At 43.5% G+C, this 22008-nt stretch overlaps 1 protein-coding gene across 1 annotated transcript in view; it reads left to right on the top strand.

Moving 5' to 3' along the window:
* Window positions 1–14679: 14679 nt before the first annotated feature.
* Window positions 14680–22008, top strand: part of ERGIC1 (endoplasmic reticulum-golgi intermediate compartment 1) — a 65743-nt gene continuing 58414 nt past the window's right edge. Inside the window, exon 1 of the mRNA XM_075102428.1 lies at window positions 14680–14855. Coding sequence (XP_074958529.1) covers window positions 14836–14855 — 20 coding nt within the window. The 5' untranslated portion in view covers window positions 14680–14835. The remainder of the gene's footprint in view (window positions 14856–22008) is intronic.

The following is a 22008-nucleotide window of genomic DNA, read 5'->3' on the forward strand; positions in this document are numbered from 1 at the left end:
ATTAGACAGGAGTGCACAGAAGTATATTCTAATCCCGAATTAGGGCAAATACCAACTTCTGTTTGCATCTTAGCAGAGGAAGAAATATTTCTGAGTGATACCTGAGTGCACTGAGTCGTGCTGAGTTTTGTTTGCTCCCACACACCAGTGTTATAGGTCCATGTGTTGGGAGGAGGTCTGTTCTGCTATTGCCAAAGCCTATTTATCTTGTTTAATGACTTACTGGAATTAAAGATGGTATCCCCTGCAACAGCAAAGAAGATATTCCCGTAGACATGCCACTGCACTGAGATGCTTTTTGTTCTTCTCTTAGAAACCAGAATGGCTCGTACAGCACCTGGGAGGAAAGAGAATGCAGCTGGTCCCATTTTACTGTGGGGAAATGGAGCCAGCAGAAGCTGAATGACTGTGGAGGAGAGCAGCAGTCTGGGGTGAGACCAGCCTTTTTGCAACCAAACCAGTGCTCCTCCATGGGGCTACCCTTCCTCTTTTCTACCTGAAGTGGTGTGGCATTGCCAGCAACACGGCCAACAGAAAAGCCACAAATGTTGCTGAGACTGTGCTTCAGTTACATTTGGCAATTGGCAGAAAGCCACTTCCCCAGACAACAGCTGTACACAGTTTGGGGCAGACACTTTCCGCAATCTTCATGAAGAATCCCTTGGTAACATGTTCTTGCATAGTCCCAGTCTCTACTGGAAGCAAAGGAGATAGATTCAGTGTCCCCATCTATTACTAGCACAATGTGACAGGGACTTTTCCCCCTCTTGTCTCATCCTCATGCAAAAGAGGCACAGCACGACAGGCAAAAGTAAAAGCCTCCAGGCTTCTGGGTTGCCACTGCCACCACTGTCAGGACTTGACAGAGCTGTTCTGAGATTTGGCTTGCTAATGTCTGAGAAGTTGAGATGAGAATGATTATGGAAATCAGAGACAGAAATCCGGGACAAATGCTCCTGGATTGCTTCTTATGGTGCATGCTCTCATCTACAGTCCTTTGTAATTGCAAAAAATGGTGCCTGGCAGATACCTTGAAGAGGCTGGAGACAGACATGTACATCTCATCATTAGGAAGTCTGTCTTGATAGTCAGCCAAGATCCAAGGGGAGCGTGCATTATTTATTATTATCATCATTGCCGCCACTAACCTCATTTCGCTAGAGATTTGACTCCAGTATAAATGCATGAAGCCATATCCTGGGGTTATTATGCCATTTTTGTTAACCACACTGTCATACAAGACCCCTCAGTCTTCTCTGGGAACTTTCTACATAAGGAATGGGTTACACACTGACTAAAGTCCTCTGGACATGACTTTTTTATATTGCAAGCTGCACTTGAAAGCCATGATAGGAAAGCAAAAAAACGGATGTACTGTGAAACATCTGTAGAGACAGACTGACCACCTGGCTCCCCACAGACATCGATGTTATTGGAGAAAAGCAGAACAGCAGAAAATCAATAACAACAAGCAAAAATTGTTTACTTGTGTCAACACCGAATTACTAACGCAGAGCTTTTTGCATATTGCATGTGCAAGAACATGATGTCAACACTACTGTGCTGCAACAGGAAGCAAAAGATAAGACATGGTGAACCATCAGCTCTTCCTGAGCATCAGCCATCACTATGTTTTTGTTTATGTTATGCTTTACGAAGTAGAGGTTACCAATACAAATAATTTTTTTGGGAACTTTAGCCTTTCTTTTATTTCAGAAACTGTTTTAAGCTATAGCCAATACATCCTTTATTTCTAAATCCTTGCCTAATTTTTAGCAAGAAGCTTGTATACAAATACTACACCATCTGTGGTTTGTGGTGTACGGTCACAATATAGAACTTCTGTCCCTTGGCTGGATGACAGAAATAAATCAGAAAAAGAAAAATGATGTGCTAGTCATAATTAGTAGGCATTTCAGAACATATTTCTGGAGAAGTTATTTGTCCTAAAGATTTGCACGCCTTCTTTATAATCGTCAGATCTATGCAAATACTAGCAGTGACATGACAACAAATGACATTACCCCACATATGGAAATGAAGCAAAATCTAAATTTATGAACCCTTCACTTTCATTATTCATCTAAGCCTAATCACAAACACTGGGAAATATCACGGTAAAATCCAGTGAGTGCTTGTTTTTCCTTTTTTTCTAAACTGAAAATCAGGGGGCTGTTTCCTTGCTCTGACAGCATAATGAATTTATCACGCACCACTCATTCTCTCATCCATGGCAGCTGGACTGAAATGTCTGAGTTTCTGGGGCACTGAAGCTTGACAGCATAGAGGGCGACGCCCCATTAGGAGTGTGGCAAGATCCTCTGCACTGCTCACTGAAAGGAACAGTAGCCGGCACAATGGAGCCACTGATTAAGGAGAACAATCATAGAGGATTTCCTATTATGCCAAGCTTCAGAGGGAAACAGTAAGCAACGTAAAGGAAATGAGTGCATTTGCTCATAGTGAAAAGGTCAGCCAGCCACAAATTTTCAGCTTTGATATACATGTAACATTTTAGGTCCCATTTTTATCACAAATTATAGCTGCCCAAGGTCTTCAGGAAGTTGACAGAGAGATTGTGAGGTTATTGGGTGGTGTGAGAACGGAACTATGATTTACAAACTTGTCATTGCAGCATATCCACTTTTGTGTAATGAAGAACAAAGAATCCACCTTAAAAGCACCCCTTTTGCATCTTCATCATACAGTTTTAAATAACAGCTCCTGTCATTATCAGAGAGATTCAGACCTCCCCCCTCAAAATACCCTGCAAAGCCAGTTTAACAGAATACAACATGGATAGGCAAAAGCTGGTACCCTCCCGTGAATTGCAGACTATGTTGCAACTCTACACAGGTTCTGCCAGGTGCTCATTCACATTGACATCACTCAAAGTTGAATGGCAGCAACTGTAAAGACAGCAAAAGCTTTGATACAAAATATTGTTGCATTGGGGAAAAAAAAATGTACAGGACTTTCGGGTTCCGTCCACAACACTTCCATTGCCTCCCTATCACAACTTGATCTCCCCCAACCTTTATTCACTTGTTTATAAAATAGCAATAACAGCATTTAGCTTTCTGTCATGGGCCATCGTAAGAACTGATGAATCTTCACTGAGTGTCTGAAAGATCACCAAATTACTGTTGCCTGAACATAAGGACTATTTCTATTAATGCAATAGTACCAATGGGATTCATATTATTTTAGGCATTTCTCAGCCTTCTCAGCTTTCACACAGCTCTGAAAAACAAATGTAAACTATTTGTGTTGGGTGAAAACAGGTGTTCAACATGTCATGATAGCTAGGGAAGCCCACAGCACACTGAGTGAAAACATGGCACTACTTAAGTTAATAGGAATACTCATAGCATATAATACAAAACAGCTCCTTGTACAGCACCTATTGTATCTCATAGAGCCTCACTGAGGCATAACTAAAATACCAAATTAAAAAGACTTCAAAACACTACCTCAGGACTAGACTGGTAGGACAAAATTTCAGTCTATGGTACTTGAATGTATAATGAAAAATCCATCAGTGACTCACTTCTAAGGATAGAAGGCAGCATACCTTATGAGTCAGCTCTCTGCTGAGAAAAAGGTCCTACCTTCAATGGACCAGGAGATACACCATTGAAAAGAGCATAATTATCAGCCATTACATTGTGGGATAGAATGGAGAACAGGCAATGAAAAGAGCAAAAATATATGAAGGATTTAGCTCATGGAGAAACTCTTAGCATCACAAGACTGACCTTTAAACTCAGTGAGAAATGAGGGTTGAATCAATTCATCACCTGTCTGGGAAGTTTACTGCAGACTAGTCAAGAAGTCAAAACACATGAATTTTGTAGCTGCAATACTAACAAGAGTAGGGTTAAAATAGGTAAGACTGGTTGCCACAGATGGATGTCTGAATCAAGTAGAAAAGGAAAAAATGAGACAAAGGTAAGTAAACTAAATGTACTTCGAATTATCAAATTAGGATGACTGTAATGGATAAGAAAAAATGTGTACAGTGTTTCAGTCAGATAACATCAACAGATAAAGGAACAGCCGTTATAAGCCTTTATAAGAACAAACATGCTGAATAGTGGGAAAAAGTTATATGGGCTCTGAAACGATTTGTGGGAAGTCACTTGCATTCATCTGAACAGAATTACATAGAGTAAATGAAGGCAGTCACTATTCTGTGAGCTCTGGTCTAGCAAGGTAGATTATTTTTCATCTCTCATTTCAGCTCTTAAGTCCTTACTCAAGCAAAACTCCCACTGGAGTCAACTAAATCTTCCTTCTGATTTTCAACAGCATACCTAATACAAGACAAATCCTTTCTAGTTTGTTGACTTTCTCATACCTTTTGGCTCCCTGCAGTCATCTGCAGTAGTTGGACTATGCTGTATCTGCTAGCAATATACATACACATGAGTCACAGCACCCTAGAAATAAGACAGCTAAGGAGGTCAACATTTTGGAGGTTGGCATTCTTCTCTCTCCTATTAGTTCTATGCTAGATTAATTCCATTGTCTCCAGTAAACTTCAGCGTGACTTTTGTGTGGGTGAGTCAGAGAATTTGGCCCTCCACCTGGAATAATATTTTCTGTGGCTTTGGATAGACACGATTCAACTGCACTGCTTTTTCACACTTCCACTCCTCCTCATTGCTCTTGCCTGGATACACTGCCTACATGAGGCCATTAGGAGAGGGCATGCAGTATTATGCCACTTAGCAGCAGGACTTTATCTTGTGCTTTGGATAAGCTAAATAAGTTTATTAGATATGTCACAGATGACCCATAAATCTTACTAAAACTGATTGATTTCCAGGGAGAGAATGCTTCGCCTAAATTCACTACTTCCCCCTTCCCCCTCAGAATTTACAGTCAGTGGCAAGAGGCTCTATCACTTTTGCAACTGACAGCAAAAGGCAACAGCAAACTTTCTCCAGGCATTGCTGCTGGGAAGGAATCTTCAGTTCTGGGGGTTTCACATTCAGGTTCACTACCAGTTTTGACCTATTCCCCTCTCTGTGGGAACCACACCTATCTTACCCCATTTGCCTGCCCTGTCTCAAAGACAGAAGGGACATGGGAATGCAACGTGAACTTTACGTGGCCTCATTGGTAAAACACGACACAAGAGAAGAGGTTCCTCATTTACATAAAGCTCCAGTCATGAGTCATCTCTATCTTCTACAGCTCCAGCTTGTCACTCTGACGAGTCTCCGGACGACAAGTGAACGTACTGTACCGTTCATCAGTCATATGCTCACAAACGTCGGCTGGCTGTTTCAGCGCCTGCAGTGGGAAAATAGAAAAATGTAAAATGTGCACATAAAATTTCCCTGCAGTGTGGGAAAGTTGTGTGTCTCGCGCAGTGGAAGGGACCTATTAGTTAATTGTTAGCCCACATTATCATAAGCCATCTCAGCTTTGAGCCTTTGCTAGCTATAGTTGAACGTCCATCAGCTGTCCATCAAATCTCCGTCCTCCTGGAGAAAAGTGTTATATTAACTAAAATAATGACTTACACCATTTCCCATGCAGAAAACTAAGGCCAGAGGGCTCTCTGCTCAGAACTGTGTAGAAAATTGGCTGCAGAGCTGGGATGAGAAGTGAGAGATGTTGTCCTGTACAATAAACCAGTGGTTACCCAGTCAAGAACACCTTTCTCCACGTCAGCACAAAAGGCCAAGACACCTACAACAGTGGGACCAGGTATATGTCTGCTGTAACTCCCCTGAAGATGAGAATGGATTTCAATCTTTTTAAGCTTTTAAGTGTTAGGCTTAAGGACTTAATCTCTTTGGATACTCTATGTTCTCTAAGGAATGAGGTTACTGCTTTGAATTGCCTCTAGAGGAAACCTTTCCCTGCACATAGGATTGAGAGGGAATCTATGAAAATTAGTTTTATTAGGCTAGTGTTAGCCTTTGCGAATGCCCTTGTAATGAAGTTTTCATCTTCCTGATGCTGTTCACACAACTGTCACTAGCAAAAAACATCCACTGATATGGAAAAAGGGCAGCGGGGAAATTCCATTGAAATACGTAGAATTGGAAACTTCTCTCTTTTTTTTCATAGGGTTGTTCCCATGATGATTTCAGGGAAGAGAGTGCATAAGTAAGAATATAAGGAAGGGGCAGGGAAACACCAAATACTTTGAGTGTACACCTTTAAAGACTGCATAAAATTTGAAAACAGTTACCATAGAATGGAAACATTTGGGAGAGAGAATGAAAGAAAGCAAAACACTAGTGATGAGAGACTCATGTTTCAGTGCTGGAAAAATCATGATGAACAGAATAGTCATCTTTGTTTATGTTTGTTATACCCATACTACGAAGCCAACCAACAGGGAAGGGGCTAAATATTGTACCACTGAACCCAACCTAATACACCAAGGTTTACTACCTTGGGCTCAATACCACGATAACCAAAACCTGTATATAGACTTCAGAGTCAGCACAGGCTAAAGAATTGCCCTGGACATTATAATTTAAGCAACCAATATTGCAGAATGATAAAATATGAACTTCAGGAGAACAGAACATATATGTTTTGTAGGCCTTCTTACTCGCAGAATCTCATAAAATGGCTGTAGATTGCATGCCAGGCGATCACAATCTGCCCATGTCTCTGATATATTCCCTTTAGTAGCCTCTGACACCAGAAATTAAAGGGTACAGACATTTTTACACCATAGGATGCAGCAGAGCCAAACTACATTAACATATGGCAGCTAAGATTAATGTTTGGAAGGATCCCAGTCTCTGAGTCAGACTGATCCTTTCCGTTCATAAACTTTAAAGTGCCAGGAAAAAAGTTTAAAAGTCCAATTAAAATAAACTCCGGCTAACTCCACTGCTGGCTTATCATCACGGCATGAGGAAGGCAGTATTTTGCCCTTTCTTCTGTGAGAAGCTTAAGCAAGAAACCATGAAGTGGTCTCATAGGAGACAGGGTGAAAGAGGTCGTCTTTGGTGGGGGTGAAGTCTGGAGGCTGCTAGGCCTGGCTTCCTCTAAAGGCAGGGGGATTTTTCTGTGTTTATCTGTTGCTTTGTTCAAGTCACTTGGTTTAGTGATTTCTGATTATGCACACTGTCATTTGAAAGGGACCTTTCACTTGAGCTTTGTTTCTGATGAATAAGCTCACCAGATAAATCTCCTCTTTGCTTCTCCCATAGGCTGAAACTTCTTATCGTCATCTCTAAGTTCCTGCATCAGCTTGCCTACATATCTGCTCTTATTTCTTCCCAATTCCCTTCTGCTGGACATTCACTTCTTAAGCAGTTTTTCTCTTCATTAATTTGTATCTTTCCATGCTTCTTTGCATGTTCTGTGTATTTACATCACTCTTTCCATCTCCATCTCCATCTCCTATATGCTAGAGCCAACACTCTGAGATAATCACCAGTTTGGAGCCTCTGTTTGGCCAGATGGTAGATCACTGAAGTCAGCAACAAGGATAGATGCTAGATCAGATCGCAAGCCATGTGAAGTTGACCACCAAAACTAACCCCACTCCAGACCAGAGGTCAGACACTTCAGAAATGCTGAGTCCACGGGCTCCAGGTGAAACCAACACAAGGCCAGGGACAACGACCTCTGGCTTAATTTGTCAGAGGGTTAATAAAACCTCTTTATAAAAGATTTTCTCTAGCCACACCCTGATTTCTGCAACAGATTCTTTAGCACTGAGAAAGCCTCCCCAATCCACTGACCATCATAGGACTGCCAAGCGACCAAGTGAGAATGATGACAACACAAGTGTCATTTCAGAAGAGGCAGCCTCTTAGCAAATCACAGAAGCAGCAATTAAAAATCCACATCCTTACTATAAAAAAGATGAAAAAATAGTATCTCTTGTCTGAAATATCCCACTGGGCTTACTCAGCTCCCTGAACACTACACAGTATCTAGAGGAAACCACTGAGAAAGCTGATAAGGCAGAACAGGCGAGCATGCCAAAATAAGTCAGTGAAGTGCTATTCAACATCTCACGCACACGGCTGGTTCCAACGGGTCAATGATGGGAGAGAACCCACTAAGCTGCAGTAGCAAGACTGGCTGCCCACAGATTGCTGCAGTAGGATTTGGCAAGTCTTCCAACAAAGCTTCCAGCTCCTTCTTTGAAAAATTCCTCCTAGACAAGGTTTTCGTTTGGTTAACTTGTTTATTGCCCGAGGGTCTTTATGATGACCCAGTGCTACTGAACCCTCACATACTCATTCTGTTGAAAAATGCTGGTTTCCATGTATAGCTGGCCACAGGATAGCATTCCCTCCTGCTAGAGAGAGACCTCTGCACAGCCTGACCTTGCATTTGGATGCCCAAGCTGGCTTCCCAGCTCGTACCTAGGAAGAAACTCCCCATTCTGAGAAGGTCATTCTTGATGCAGCAGGGCAGGCACTTAGCATCTCCAGCCCCTTCTGAACTTCTGCGCTGACTCCCCACCGACAGCATGCCAGTGCAAGGTCTCTGGGAGAGATCCAAAAGAGCACTCAGGCATCGAAGTGCAACTTATGCAGACTGCTGGCGCCTGTGCTCATGAGAGCAACCCAGGAAAGCTCTGCCTCCCCTCCTCAGCTACGTCAGATGCTTAAAGTGCCTACAGTTTCTGGTGAAAGCTTCTTTAGGCGCCAAAAGGTCTGGCGCCTTTTTTTGCCCAGCACTGCTGCTCTGGGCGGGCTGAATTCTGTCAGCTACTTCTTGCCTAAGTCCATCCCGAAATCAGGTGGCGTGTTTTGCCAGTAAGGTCTTAGGACCCCATTTCCTAGGCATGCTGTGACTGAGTGGGACTCAAAGTACACAGCAGAAGGGAACTCTCAGGACTGCTTATGTGCTTATAGATATTTAAAATCAGTAAGTCATAGACCCCTTCACCAGTATCCCAGTCCCAATGTCGCCACTGTTTCCCAGCTAAGAGCCCTAACAAGGCACCCTGATTTGACACAAGAAATTATGTGCTCCTGTTTACACCATGGCTCAGCTTTCAGAAGCTGGGCAGAGCACATTTTCCTCCCTTCCCCTGAATGCCCTAAAGTTTCTCACAGCACTCCCTGTTCAAAGGTCCAGAACCAGCTTCCAGGGCACTGCTCTTCAGCGCTTGGTGCATATTTAAAGTAGAAGGTGTAGCTCATCTCCCAGGCATATTTTCACTGAGAAGACTGATTCAGGTGTCCCTGCAAAATGTGTTACTTAAACCCGTAAGCAAACACATTTTGGTCCTGTATCAGAGTTTCACATTGGGATGTTCAGATGTTCCCTTCCCTTAAGACCTTCCTACTGGCTGATGTAGGCATCTTGCCACTCGATGTACTAGCTAAGGGCACTTCAAGTCTTTAGGGTCCTAACTATTCCTCTCCAGTGTGCAGGGAATTTAGGCATTTAACTCCCTACAGAGCATTACCCCTTTGAGAATCAGGTGCTAATCCTCAACTCTGCTTTGCTGCTAATCCCAAATCTCTTTGAGATTTGGCCTCTTTTTTGGTGTTCGAAGTCCTCTATTACTGGACTTCACCCTAGTTAACTGTTAACCTGCATCTCCCTTTGGCCATGACCTTTCAAGTGTTTGCAGTCTCCTGAACTACGCTAAACAATAATCAACATAGGGATACTGTGAAAGCATGAGGTAAGCCTGTGACAGGAGCTGAAACTTCTTTGTGGAATTCATTTCCACAGTGGAAAAAGAAACCAAATACAAAAATGTTCTGCTCACTGTGACTTTCCCATAGTAAATTCCTGGAACCCAGAAGTAAAGCAAACCAGCAAACAAGCAAACAAAGAGAAACCATATTAAAAACAGGGTAAATTTTCTAGGGACTTTAAGCGCGATAGATTCCCCCTAGCATTGCCCAATGATGTGCTTGCCCAATGTCACAGGACGAGGAAGAGGCCACGTGGCTGCACAGACCCTTCTCCATACTCACACACACGGCAGCTGTACCCAGCACTATCATCTGTCAAATAATCAGATTATTTCTTTTGCATATTGAATGGGAAGAAGAGAGGTGGTTGTTATGCCTTCTTAAAGAAAAATCTCCAGATGATAATAAAGAAGGACCTTATGTAGTAAGCTGAGTAGAAACTAATTCTACCGTCCATTTAAAGTTCAGTCTGACAATAATAGTTGGACAGCACAATATCTGTGATAATGATAAACACACACCACACTGCAACAAGACTTAAAGCTTGTTTTTTTGTTCCCTGGCATTTGGAAAGTACTGTCAACATGTAGCCTACTAAAATCCTAAGACGAAGGGTTGAGCTTTCATTATTTATTATACTTAGCACAGCACTTGCATTTGAATTCTTCACCCTCATGCGCATCCTGTTTCTTCACAAAGATTTCCTCACATGCTGTTATTTATATTTTTTAATGCTTTATAACATTTTCTCTTCATTCTCTAAAATGTTTTTTCCTCTTCCTGAACGGCAGTTGTGTTTAATGCTTCATGCAGTCAGCAACACACCCTGCAGAATACAACACATAATCAAGTAAACACGCCCTGCAAAGCAATGTGCTCATTTCAAACCCCAGCCCACCCTGACACGAGTGCTACAAGCATATCCTGTGAATAAAGTCACAAGGGTACAATCTCACGGTGCGTACCCTGCCATACAACATCCCAAACAAAAAGCTACACTTCAGCTGGGAGCAAACACACCTCAGTAGCAGAAGGGGCGTAAGTGAATAAGCACTGTACCTTCCTTAACAGTCTCTGCACATTCCTAATTGATGAACGAAACCTAATTGACCTAAACGATGACTGTATGTACCCAGCTTTACCCTTAGCAAACAATGCTGCTCATGACCCAGTCACAGCACTTACAATACATTCCCAGTGCAAGAGCCATAGCACAAGCCAGAGGCTAACATCAAACTCAGCCATGTGTAAGGAATCACAAACAAAATAAAAGAGGAAATCATATATGAGTGTTACAAGATGTTATATTATCCCACACCGAATGGTTAAGGACTGAGGTTACACTTTTTTGGGAAAGAGGAAATTTTGAGATTACAAAATAGAGATAATAAAAATGATCAAGGATTAATATAAGGTGTGTTAATGTGAAGTTAAAAGTAAAGAATAGCACATCATCTAGAAATTAGGAATATCTAGGAAACCTGGAGAAACAACATGTTTATGGAGTAAATATCCAGGAAGATGATTCAAATAAAGCACTTTTTGACCACTTTTTTGTTTTTTTTAATAGGAAGGAAGTAACAGTTTTGTTGCTGTGAGGCATTAGTTAGGAATCCAGGTAGAGTCAACCCTGATCTGATTTATCCATAAGAAAGTGAGCCGGAATGAGGAAAATGTTCCTTTTTTTTTCAAGAATAGTTATGAACCCAGAATTAGGAATGCAGGGATTTGTTTGCTAATTTTAGAGCTGAAGCTGGTCTTATTCTGTAGTTTTAGGTGAATCAATTCATCCCTCTGCTTTGGTTTCTTCATTGATAAAAGAGTTCTGAAAATATTTACTTACTGATTTCAGAATAGCAGTTTAGCTCAGTTAATGTACCTAACGTAATGTGAAGAGAAAAAATAGATAGTTTTAGGGCTACTGTTGTCAGGAAAATGTTAGTTTATTGCTCACATGAAAAAGAATGTTAGTTTTTAAATCAGTTGTCAGTATCAGTTTACTCATTCCAGTCCTAGTGATGTGACAACCACCTTCAAATAAACCCGTGCTTTTAGTTCCCATTCTAATACACAACATGATCTAAGCAGCCGCACCCAGCTGGACTGCGGACAAATTCCTGTTTTTATCTCAGGCTCACTAGAAGCCTTATGTAATTAAACAATATTGTGACGAGGGTCTTATCTCAGGGCATTAACTTCTTCTTCCCTTGGCAAGGATGTAAGTGAACTGGACCCAATTGGAAAGCTGTCATGGCGCTGCCCTGAGCTCATTACTTTCTTCAGAATTTGACCTTTTAGTTGCCAATAAAATCTTCGCAATGTGATCTCTTACTGTGTTCTTGAGCCTCGAGCCTGCAAAAGGAACAACTCTTCGAGGCCACCTGAAGATTTGTCTACCATACAAATGAAGTGCTCGTGTAACCACTTCAGCACCCTCTTGGCTTCTGAGAGAGCTGATGCCTTTGCACAAGTCACTTAATAATAGCTAATGATATCAGGGCCTTGCCAGGAGCCCAGACGGGCACTTGGTTGTGTAACTCCATCTTGATAGGTTCTGTTTTGTTTTGTTTTTTCCACTACAGATAGTACCCACTGGCTATGCCAATGTAATTGGTTTGACCTTAAGAGAGATGAGAATTGTCTCATTAATTGCAGTGGGTTGTTCAGTTTTGGAGCACAATGCAAAGTGCAGCAGGATTTCATGGCTGATCAGTTAGCAATCTGCTGAATATGCTTGCACAATGTGGTTGGATAATTTAGATGTCTGAGATCAAAAAAAAACCCAATTAGGTATTGTTATCTATTCCCTGGGGGCTTCTAAGGAATTGTGCCTTGTTATCTCATCCCCAGGATTCCTCCAGTTTAGTTTTGAATATTCCCAGAATGAATTATTATCTCTTGCTTTGGAAGACTATGGCATTGATTAACAGCTCTGACTCTTTGGTAGTTTTTCTCTGCTTGTTTCAATGTGAATTTCTTTTTTTATCCAGGTATAGGCCTTGTTTCTGGGTGAAAGGAAAAAATGGAAAGATGTGAATCTCTAAGTACAGCGATGATGACAGCAGGAGGAAAAGGAAGAAAGCTGCAGACTCAATTAGAAAAGCAGTATGTTGCACACAGCATATTTAGATTGCCGTCATTTCCTTCTTTCACTTGCCCTGCTTTTAGACTTAAAAGGCAAGAGTGGTCATATTTTGTACCTGCATTGTAATCTAAGGTGCACTGTATGTGAGTGACAGCACTTCTTAATATAGCACTGGTCACACTTTACCTGCAGCAAAAAGTCCCTGCCTGATGCTATTCGCTGGTGATATTATTGATGGAAGGACCTGGCGTGGTACGTGGAGCAGTGTGGGACTAGCCCTGTGCATTGCATTAAACCCAGCAGGGATGCAGTCAGACAAAGCATCAGTACCTCAGGCAAAACGCAAGACTGGGCAAATGTCTCCCCTAAAGAATAGGGAGCTTTTTCATACTTTGATTCCACAGCCTCCAATAAAACTGCAGAAGGATTTTCAAGAGAAAGTGAAAGAGCCATGCTGGCACCAAAGGAGTTTATCCACTGCCAGGGAGGGGTGCACATCTCAGTGGTGCAGGGGTGATTCTCCTGTCTTTATGAGCACTTTGAAGCATGAGACTTCTCCCAGTCTGTCACAGTGGCACAGTCTGTTCCCAGACAAAGACCACGCTGCATTCACACACATAAGCTGTTATTATTGTGATGCTGAGAATGCAAGAGAAGCCCAACAAAACCTGGAACACCGCAATCACGCGAGCAGCCACGCTCCAGCCTGCAGGCCTGGGCAGTCCCACTTCATTGGCTGATGCAGGCCATGTCTGCTGGCAGCTCAGGATTGCTGTGGAGGGGCCAGTAGACTCCAACACACCTCGCTAACGCGGGCAGCAACTGAATGGACAGCCGCACAGGGCTGAGCTTTGCTCTGCCAGGCAGGATCACCTCCAGGCAGCCCTGGGGCTCAGCAGCTCCGTGGCTGTGGGGCAGCAGGTGCTGCCAGGGCCCGAGAGGTGCTGAGAGGGCCTGCGGTACAGCTACAAGGCCCTCAGGGTGCTGTGGGCACAGAAAGGGTTGGCTGAGGGGGCCACCAGGGCAACCGAGTGCTGGCTGTGGGGGGCTGAGGGGACCACTATGGGTGCTGGCAGGGCCCTCAGAGCTGTGGGGCGCTGTAGACATCAAGGGGGCCTTTCATAGAATCACTAAGGTTGGAAAAGACCTCTAGGATCATCAAGTCCAACCGTCAACCCAACACCACCATGCCTCTGAAACCCTGTCCCCAAGTGCCACGACTACACGTGTTTTGAACACCTCCAGGGATGGTGACTCCACCACCTCTCTGGGCAGCCTGGTCCAGTGCCTGACCACTCTTCAAGCAAAGAAATTATTTCTAATATCCAATCTAAACCTCCCCTGATGCAGCTTGAGGCCATTTCCTCTTGCCCTATCACCTGTGACTTGGGAGAAGAGACCGACCCCCACCTCGCTACAACCTCCCTTCAGGTAGTTGTAGAGAGCGATACGGCCTCCCCTCAGCCTCCTCTTCTCCAGGCTAAACAACCCCAGCTCCCTCAGCCGCTCGTCATGAGACTTGTTCTCCAGACCCTTCCCCAGATTCGTTGCCCTTCTCTGGACACGCTCCAGCACCTCAGTGTCCTCCTTCTCCTGAGGGGCCCAAAACTGAACACAGTATTTGAGGTGCGGCCTCACCAGTGCCGAGCACAGGGGCACGATCACTGCCCTACCCCTGCTGGCCACACTATGCCTGATGCAAGCCAGGATGCTGCTGGCCGCCATGGCCACCTGGGCACACTGCTGGCTCATGTTCGGAGCTGCGGGGCGCTGCAGAGACCCCTGGGGTGCGGCGAGGAGCTCAGCGGGCCCTGGGGCGGTGCCAGGGCGGCGGGCTGGGGCGCGGCGGGGCAGGCGAGGCCCGCGAGTGCGGCGGGGGGGGCCGGCCGCAGCCCTCCCCCGAGGGCCCCGCCGCCCCCCGGCCGCCGCTGTCCGTAACCCGGCGGCGGAAGCAGCAGCCGGCTGCAGCCGCCCAATGGGCTAGTGCTGCGCGGCGGCGGGGCCCGTCACTTCCTGGCCCTGCAGCCGGCGGCAGCGAGGCGAGAGCCGGGGCCGGGGGCGGCGGGTCCCGCAGCCTGCCTGGCGCCCGCCACCAACATGCCCTTTGACTTCAGGAGGTGAGTGCGGCCGGGCGAGCCGCCCACCCCCGCACCGCGGCCAGCCTCGCCCGCTGCCCGGCGGGGCCGCCGCTCCCCGCCCGGCCTCCCCCGGCCTCCGCCGCCCCGGGCCGGGGCAGAGCTGGGCGGGTAGTGGTGGGCGCCTCCCGCCCCGGAACACCCTCTTTTGTGAGGGCCCCGCAAGAGCCAGGCGAGGGCCGGGCCCGTGAGTGGCTGCGGGCGAGGTGAAACCCGAGGGAGGGCGGATGGATGGATGGATGGATGGAAGGAAGGAAGGAAGGAAGGAAGGAAGGAAGTAGGTCGGTCTAGGCAGGGGAGGGATGTGGAAAGCTGGGAGGCTGTGCCCAGTGAGCGGCTGTTATGGTATAACGCTGTTGTGCAAAGCAAGAAGGAGGTGTGCGGAGTTTCGAGCTGCCCCGGGCAGGAAGGGTGGAGCGGCGGGGTGACTGCTGTGTGCCTGGCGCAGGCCCCCGCTGCAGGTGTCAAGGTGACGGCGCTGGGCCCCTTCTCGCACAGGTCCCCGGGCTCCTGCAGCAGGTTTAGGAGGTCACTCCTTACGTTTCAGAGAGGGTATGTGTGAGAAAAGCTGCACGCCGTGGCTCTCCGATGGTTAGGAAATTATGTCGGCACCTCCGCCCTTGGTTTTGCTGTTTTGAGTAGGTGTGAGCTGTGGGATTTGGCCCTGCTACAGGGCGCCTGCGTCCCCTGGGCCATAGCAGTCAGCTTCAGGTACCAAAGCAGAAGTGAAAAAGACCCCTTTGACTCAAATGGCCCGAAATAGTAACTGTGGATTCATTTTCTTTTTGAGCTGTTCCTGAACCAAAAGATTTGTAACTTTCCAAATTCATAGATGCCATGGGGAAGACGCACAGATGAGCTTTCTCATGTAGGTTTTACTAGAGCATTAACATTACAATAAAAAACACATACTTTTGGGGCAGTGAGAGATAGAATTGTTCCTTGATGCTTCTCAGGTACAACCAGCATGAACCGTACATTTGTACCCCTTTGAGGTGATGAGGGAAATGGTGATATTGCAGTTTTTTAGTTGTCCCAAACAAAAGTTGTGCATTGTGTTTTTGCTATAATCCTAAATCAGGCCTCTCATACAGGCTAACAGGATCTTGTATGTGATCTGTGGGGCACTGTTGAACATGGAGACAGTTGCTTCTGAATGAAAACTTGCTGAAGCTGGAAATAGCTTCTGCTGGATCATGTGGGATCCAGGGCCCAGAGCCCTGTTTCTGCTTTTGTGCAAAATTTGGTAGAAAAATTCTTCTCAGCTTTGGAGCCATTCTGCCAGTTGCATATCCTATTGCCATCTATTTTCAGACTTGTACAATGCCTGAACAGTAAGGGAACCTGGGTTGTGGCTGTCATTTTGTAATTGCAGATAAAGAAAAGGTTATTTCAGATGTCTTTGAAAATGTAATTTTTGTTGGGTCTCAGAATGTGCATGTGGAAACACTGGCTCACCAAGAGTAATCGTCTTAAGAGGCAGCACTAATGCTTCACTATGGAATGGAACAAGACATTAAGTAAAGGCTGAGTTGCAGAGATTGTGTTAATGAGTTACAAAAACATAGAGGCATCAGTTCAGATCTCCATTTTAAAGATTCACAATTGCAAATAACTTTGTCGTTCAGACTGGAGGATTAGAAGTAGACACTTCAAAGCAGCTTCTCAAATGTAAGCTTATTGAAGTTTGGATTTTCTCAAAGATGAATTTTTCAAAGTCCGCCGTGGTAACAATAGCTTTATATTTAAAGGTACAGAGAAACTATTGTCACGCGCAACAACCACTTTCCTGTTTTAGAAGCATAAACAGAGTTCAGGAGCAAAATTTTGCAAAGGTTAGAGACTATCTTTTAGCTGTTGTGGTTTTTGTTCGTTGTGCAGTCAGTGGAACAAAATCTGCTGAGGTTGGAAAGTCTTACTGTTGTAGGTGAAGTAGGATGCATATATGCATATATGAAAAAAAGTACAGGTTACTTCCTGACAACTATAGAATGTACAATACTATACTTTCAGAGAAGTAAGGTTACCACCTGTAGTAAGTTTCTGAATGAAGAGGTGAAGTTTTTAATGATGTAAAATGCAAGGTTTTTCTTTCAGAGATTTCACTTTAAAGGGGGTGTTATGCCTATGTATGATTAGAGGGTTGAATTGTTAAGAAACTTTAAAAACTGCCCCTGCATATCTTCCAGAGTCCCAAATCCAGAGGTTCCCAAGTGGAAAGGCATTGTGTTCTTTTGGAAGCCACAGATTTCATAGGTCTGTGTTGATGATGTATTTGAAGAAATCACTGTCCGTAACTGCTCTGCGAGGGCATTTGGGAAGGCAAGTTCTTTTTTTTGTTGCAACCTTCCCTCACTTAGAGCTTTTGTTTTTGACATTTTAGAGTGGCAGGACACTGACAGCTAACAGCAGTTGTAGAGGAGGGCATAGGAGACCAGCTAGAAGTTTAGGACTCGAGCTCTGTTTTCACACAAACTAGCTTGAGGAGGAACAGGTTGCCACAAGATAGATACACAAATGACAAGTAATGAAAACAGCCCATGACCAAAAAAGTTGGTGTTCCTCACCAACTAAAAGTCAAAGAAGGCATTTCTGTCCATGTGACTAAATCTCTTTCCTATCTCCTGGACTTATGGGTTCATATTTGGCCACACTGGAGAACCCAAAGTGCTTGAACATGTTTCTTGAAAGTTGTCTCCATGGGTCAGAGTCTGAGGCATATTGGTTGGTATCAGATATGGAAGGAGCTTGTTTTGTTACTTGTACTTTTTTGTACTATGCTTTTTTCTTTTCTGTAGGACTTGTGTTTTCTTGGCTTATCAATGGTTCCTTTAGCTAATATAAAATTCATTTAATTTATAAATAAAAGTAGTATTTTCACAGTAATTTCAAGTGAAAAATAATTATTCTGTCCCAAGGGTTTTAATTATACTTAGTACTTACCTAATGCTTTTCACTTTTCAAAGCATTTCATTCGCACTAATCTCTACAGTCCTGCTGTGATGTTGGTAAGGAACCAAGTGTTCAGCTTCCAGATTGGAGCCTTCAGTACAGGTCTGTTCAATGCATGTCACGAGACACCAGCCCTCCTACAGAACTACTAAATCAGTTTGTATTTCCAGAAGGCCTGGTTCTTTCTTATTTATTAAAACCTATCTGGCTGTGAGAGAGAGAGAGCTTTTTCCTTGTTGCCTGTCCCCCTGGTTCATTAGAACTTGTGTGAGCAAAGCAGCTTCATACCTAGTTGGGGATTTTGAGTTATATTGCTGGAGTTGAAAGGCCGTTTCCCCTTCGAGCCTTTAAGACCCAGTGTCACCTGTGTACTTGCAGCATCTGTGGATGGTTAAAATCATAATTAGATTAAACTGTAAGCCTGGGTCATCTTGAATGGTGATTGTGGGCCAGAAGGTTTCTCACATGTTGTGTGATCTGGTTAGCAGGGAGGCTTAGCTTCAGCAGTGAATGCCAGTGCTGGGCTTTAGACTGCTCTGGTGTTGAGAATTACAGAAACAAAAGTTGACTGCCGTGCACTGGATGTGGACATGGTAGAGAGAAATGTTGCTGCAAGTTCTGTTCAATCTATTGGCTTTTCTTGGCATCTGCCTATTTGCATGAGTTCCTGATGGCTTTGTAGCAGATACTGAAACCTCTGAACTGTTTTGGTAGCTTTAACTGATTAAACTGAGAAAAGCTAAAATAGACCACTCTGAAATCAAGTTTTTGTTCTAATTGTGAGCAAATCTCAGTTGTGTCCTGGCCACTTTTTTGGCATAGAGTGGCAAATATCTGTGAATCCTTATTTTTATATTTAATTGAGAAATTTGGAAATTATTTCCCACAGTTAATCATCGTGATGTTTTTATTAGGGGCTTGGGTTTTTTTGGCTGTTTTTTTGTCATCGTTTTTTATGACTTGATAACCTGAATGAAGTAACAGTATGTTATACCTGGATTTTGGAGGTCATTTGAAAGGAGCCAGGCTTACAAGGGATTTAGATTTAAATGCTGATTTAGAGTGGAAGTTCTTTGTGGCAAAGACTCTTATTCCATCTGCACAGTACAACAGGCCCCCATAGTCAGCGGTTCTTTGTCACGTCTGGGATAAATGATACTTTTTACATGGGTATTCTGGTTCAGATATAAACAACGTTTTTGTTGCTTTGGGACACAGGCAGGTCTATGTCTTTTTTTTTAAATCAAGTTATCCAGTCTTAACCAAAGCTGACACGCTTCCAACCTTATTGCTTTTAGGAGAGGCAGTATGTTTGGTTTTAATTTAGACTTAAGAGTTGTGATGGCTAATAGGCAAGATAATGCTCAAGACTTCTGACCTGGCACAGTTATGAAACCAGTGATACAGACTGCTTCAGCAACATCAGGGAGGTCTGTCTGTCTGCCTTCGATTCCCGACCAGATTAGTGAGGGCAAACTGGTAGATGGTAGGTGATTTGTAGTCTAAGGAGAAAAATCTTTTCCAAACTAAGCAACCCCTTGGACAACAATTTCTCATTCACTTGTGAGCCTAAGGAAAATAGCTTTACTTTAGTCTTCAGGCTTAAGAAAAGAAAGAACAAAGCTGTCTTTTGTAATCCTACCATTTTTCTTTCAACAAGTTTGTGAGGGTCACGACTTAAAATCTTTCTGTAACCCCTCAAATCTCACTTAAACTTGTATGGGATTTGTCCAGCCTGTGTTTGACCATTTGCCAATTTTTAAGTAGAAATAGTGACTACATGATGTTTGGCACTGCCTAATAAATATCAAATGTTAGTGGAAATGTACATATTTGCTCAGGCATTTTAATTCGGAACCTCTTTGTGAGTCTCAACCAGCTCTGTGTTTCTCATTGGATCATGGTGCTCTGTACTCCATCAACCTCCTTGCTCTCTCCCAGCACATTGTTTAACTAGCTGCATTAGCACACACTAGCTCATTTGGCAACATTACACACTGAATTTACTTTACAAATGAGCTCATGGTGCCTCTCTTATAGATGCTACATGGCAGTGATAGCAGCATGTAGGTGTGTACTTGGCTGAAACAATGTCAGCAGGACAAGAGAGAAGAATAAACAGCGAAGGCCAGCTGGTACAGCATCTCCTGATCAGACGAGTTGCACCTGCTGGTTTGTGTAGCAATGGCATATCAAAAAGGTTTGCATGTGCCCCATACTAAGTTGTGCATGGTCATGCTCGCTTCCACAGCCATATACATTGCCACTTGTAGAATGATTTTGTTCAAAATCTTAAATCCTGTTGTGATTGAGGTGGTACCCATTGCTTCCGAAATCAATGTCTACGTTTTTAACTTCGTGGCTGTAACATTCTTCTGTGTTGGTTAGATAGTCGCCTCTCTATGCTTTGAAGGGACCTGCACTTTTTTTCTCTAGCTACTGAACCGATAGTTTACTGCTTCACAGTGCCTGGTAACTCTGCAAGTGTATTTTCATCTTGAACTGCAGCCACATCTGGCAATCATGTTCCACTTCACATTGTGCAATATCGCTGGTAAACAAGCCTTCCAAGTGGTATTGCTGCCACCTTACGTAATTACCAAAGTTAGTTTTGGTGCCAGGCAGTACCATGACTAACTTTGTTTCAACAATAGCCCTTTGAGGGCACCTGAGAAATTATTCTGCAGTCATAGCATTCAGATGGGCAAGCAAAGTTATACAGACAGTGTCTGTTGATGTTTCTGCCACAAATAACTGATTATACATAGTGTGCATGTGTGTAAATATTTCTTCCTAAGTCTTCCTAATGCATTATTTCTCTTAAAGTATTGTTGGAGTAGAAAACTTTCCCTGAGTAAGTACAGAAGTACTAAGGTCTGGCTTTGTAGGAAAGTTTTGTATTGTTCCTTCTGAATTTTAACTGTCCTCCTTTGTTCACTTGTTGGTGACACAGATGCTTTCTTCATGCCATCATAGATCATTGATGTGAAAATGACTGAATCACACTGTAAATAGAGTTGAAGCAACATCACCAGCGTGGAGTGAGAAGCTGTGGAAGTTGTTGAACTTGTATTTTGAAGTGTGCATGTGTATTTTTTAGGCATGTAATTCAAATGGTGGAGGTGGTGAGAAAGGAATAGTCTTGCAGTGAAAGAAGCAATAGTAGAATCATCTGGGGTTTTTGTCTTCTACCCAAGAACAAGCTCTGAAGTGTTGTCTAGGTATTCCTGTACTGAGCCAGCTGCCCCCAAAATGGAAAACTTGTTCTGCCAAAAAATCATTAACCACAATGTTGCCACAAACTACAAAATCTTCCTCATACTGAAATGTTGGAGTATTATAGTAGCAATCATGGGAGAACACACACACACAAATAGGAACTGCAATTAGATAGACAGTGTGACTGGCTGCATTTGAATTGCATGTGTTTGGATGTTTGCTTTTTTTTTTTTTTGGTTCTTAAGGATGTTTCCAAATGAGATGTAGATAGCTTAATCCAGAGAAGCTAGAAAGATTGGCATTTAATAGAAAAGTATTCAAAATGCTATGTTAATAGAAACAGGCATGTATTACTACTAACAGGATTTCAGGCAGTCGTGGTTGCTTAGTATTTATTTAACAGTCATACTCTTAAGGCAGATCATTTGCCTTCCTAATTGCTGTCCATTTCTGCAGACCACTGTGTGCTGTGAATAAAGCAAGGTTGCTTACTAAAACACCAGTACAACCAGTGATGTAAATACGACTTTTTGTTTTCTGATAGAGGTGAAATCTCAGAGCCTTGCTTGGATTCCGTGTCACTCTAGATCAAATGTGACCCTGCTGAACTGAAATCTGAATCTGGCTGCTGCATTATAAAAAGTTATATCTGGACTAACAAACACTGGTAAACCTGGTCCCCAACTACAAGTTGCAGCTCTGTCTTGGGCCTTTATCCGTCACATTTTTGTAGCGGGGTAGCATCAATACGGATGTTTCTTAGAAACTGAGCCAAAGCCAGGAACTTCACTTGGAAGCCATATGATACATTTGAGTTGTACTTGCTTGTAAGTAATACAGTTATATGCAACTAAAAATTAGGACTGAGTTGTAGAAGCACATACGGAAATTCTTGTCTCCTTAGATTGGAATATAAATAGGAGAACCTGAGCTGTTCACTGCAGGTTTATTGATATTATTAGGT

This window comes from Phalacrocorax aristotelis, chromosome 8 (assembly GCF_949628215.1).
Source record: "Phalacrocorax aristotelis chromosome 8, bGulAri2.1, whole genome shotgun sequence".
NCBI lineage: Eukaryota > Metazoa > Chordata > Aves > Suliformes > Phalacrocoracidae > Phalacrocorax > Phalacrocorax aristotelis.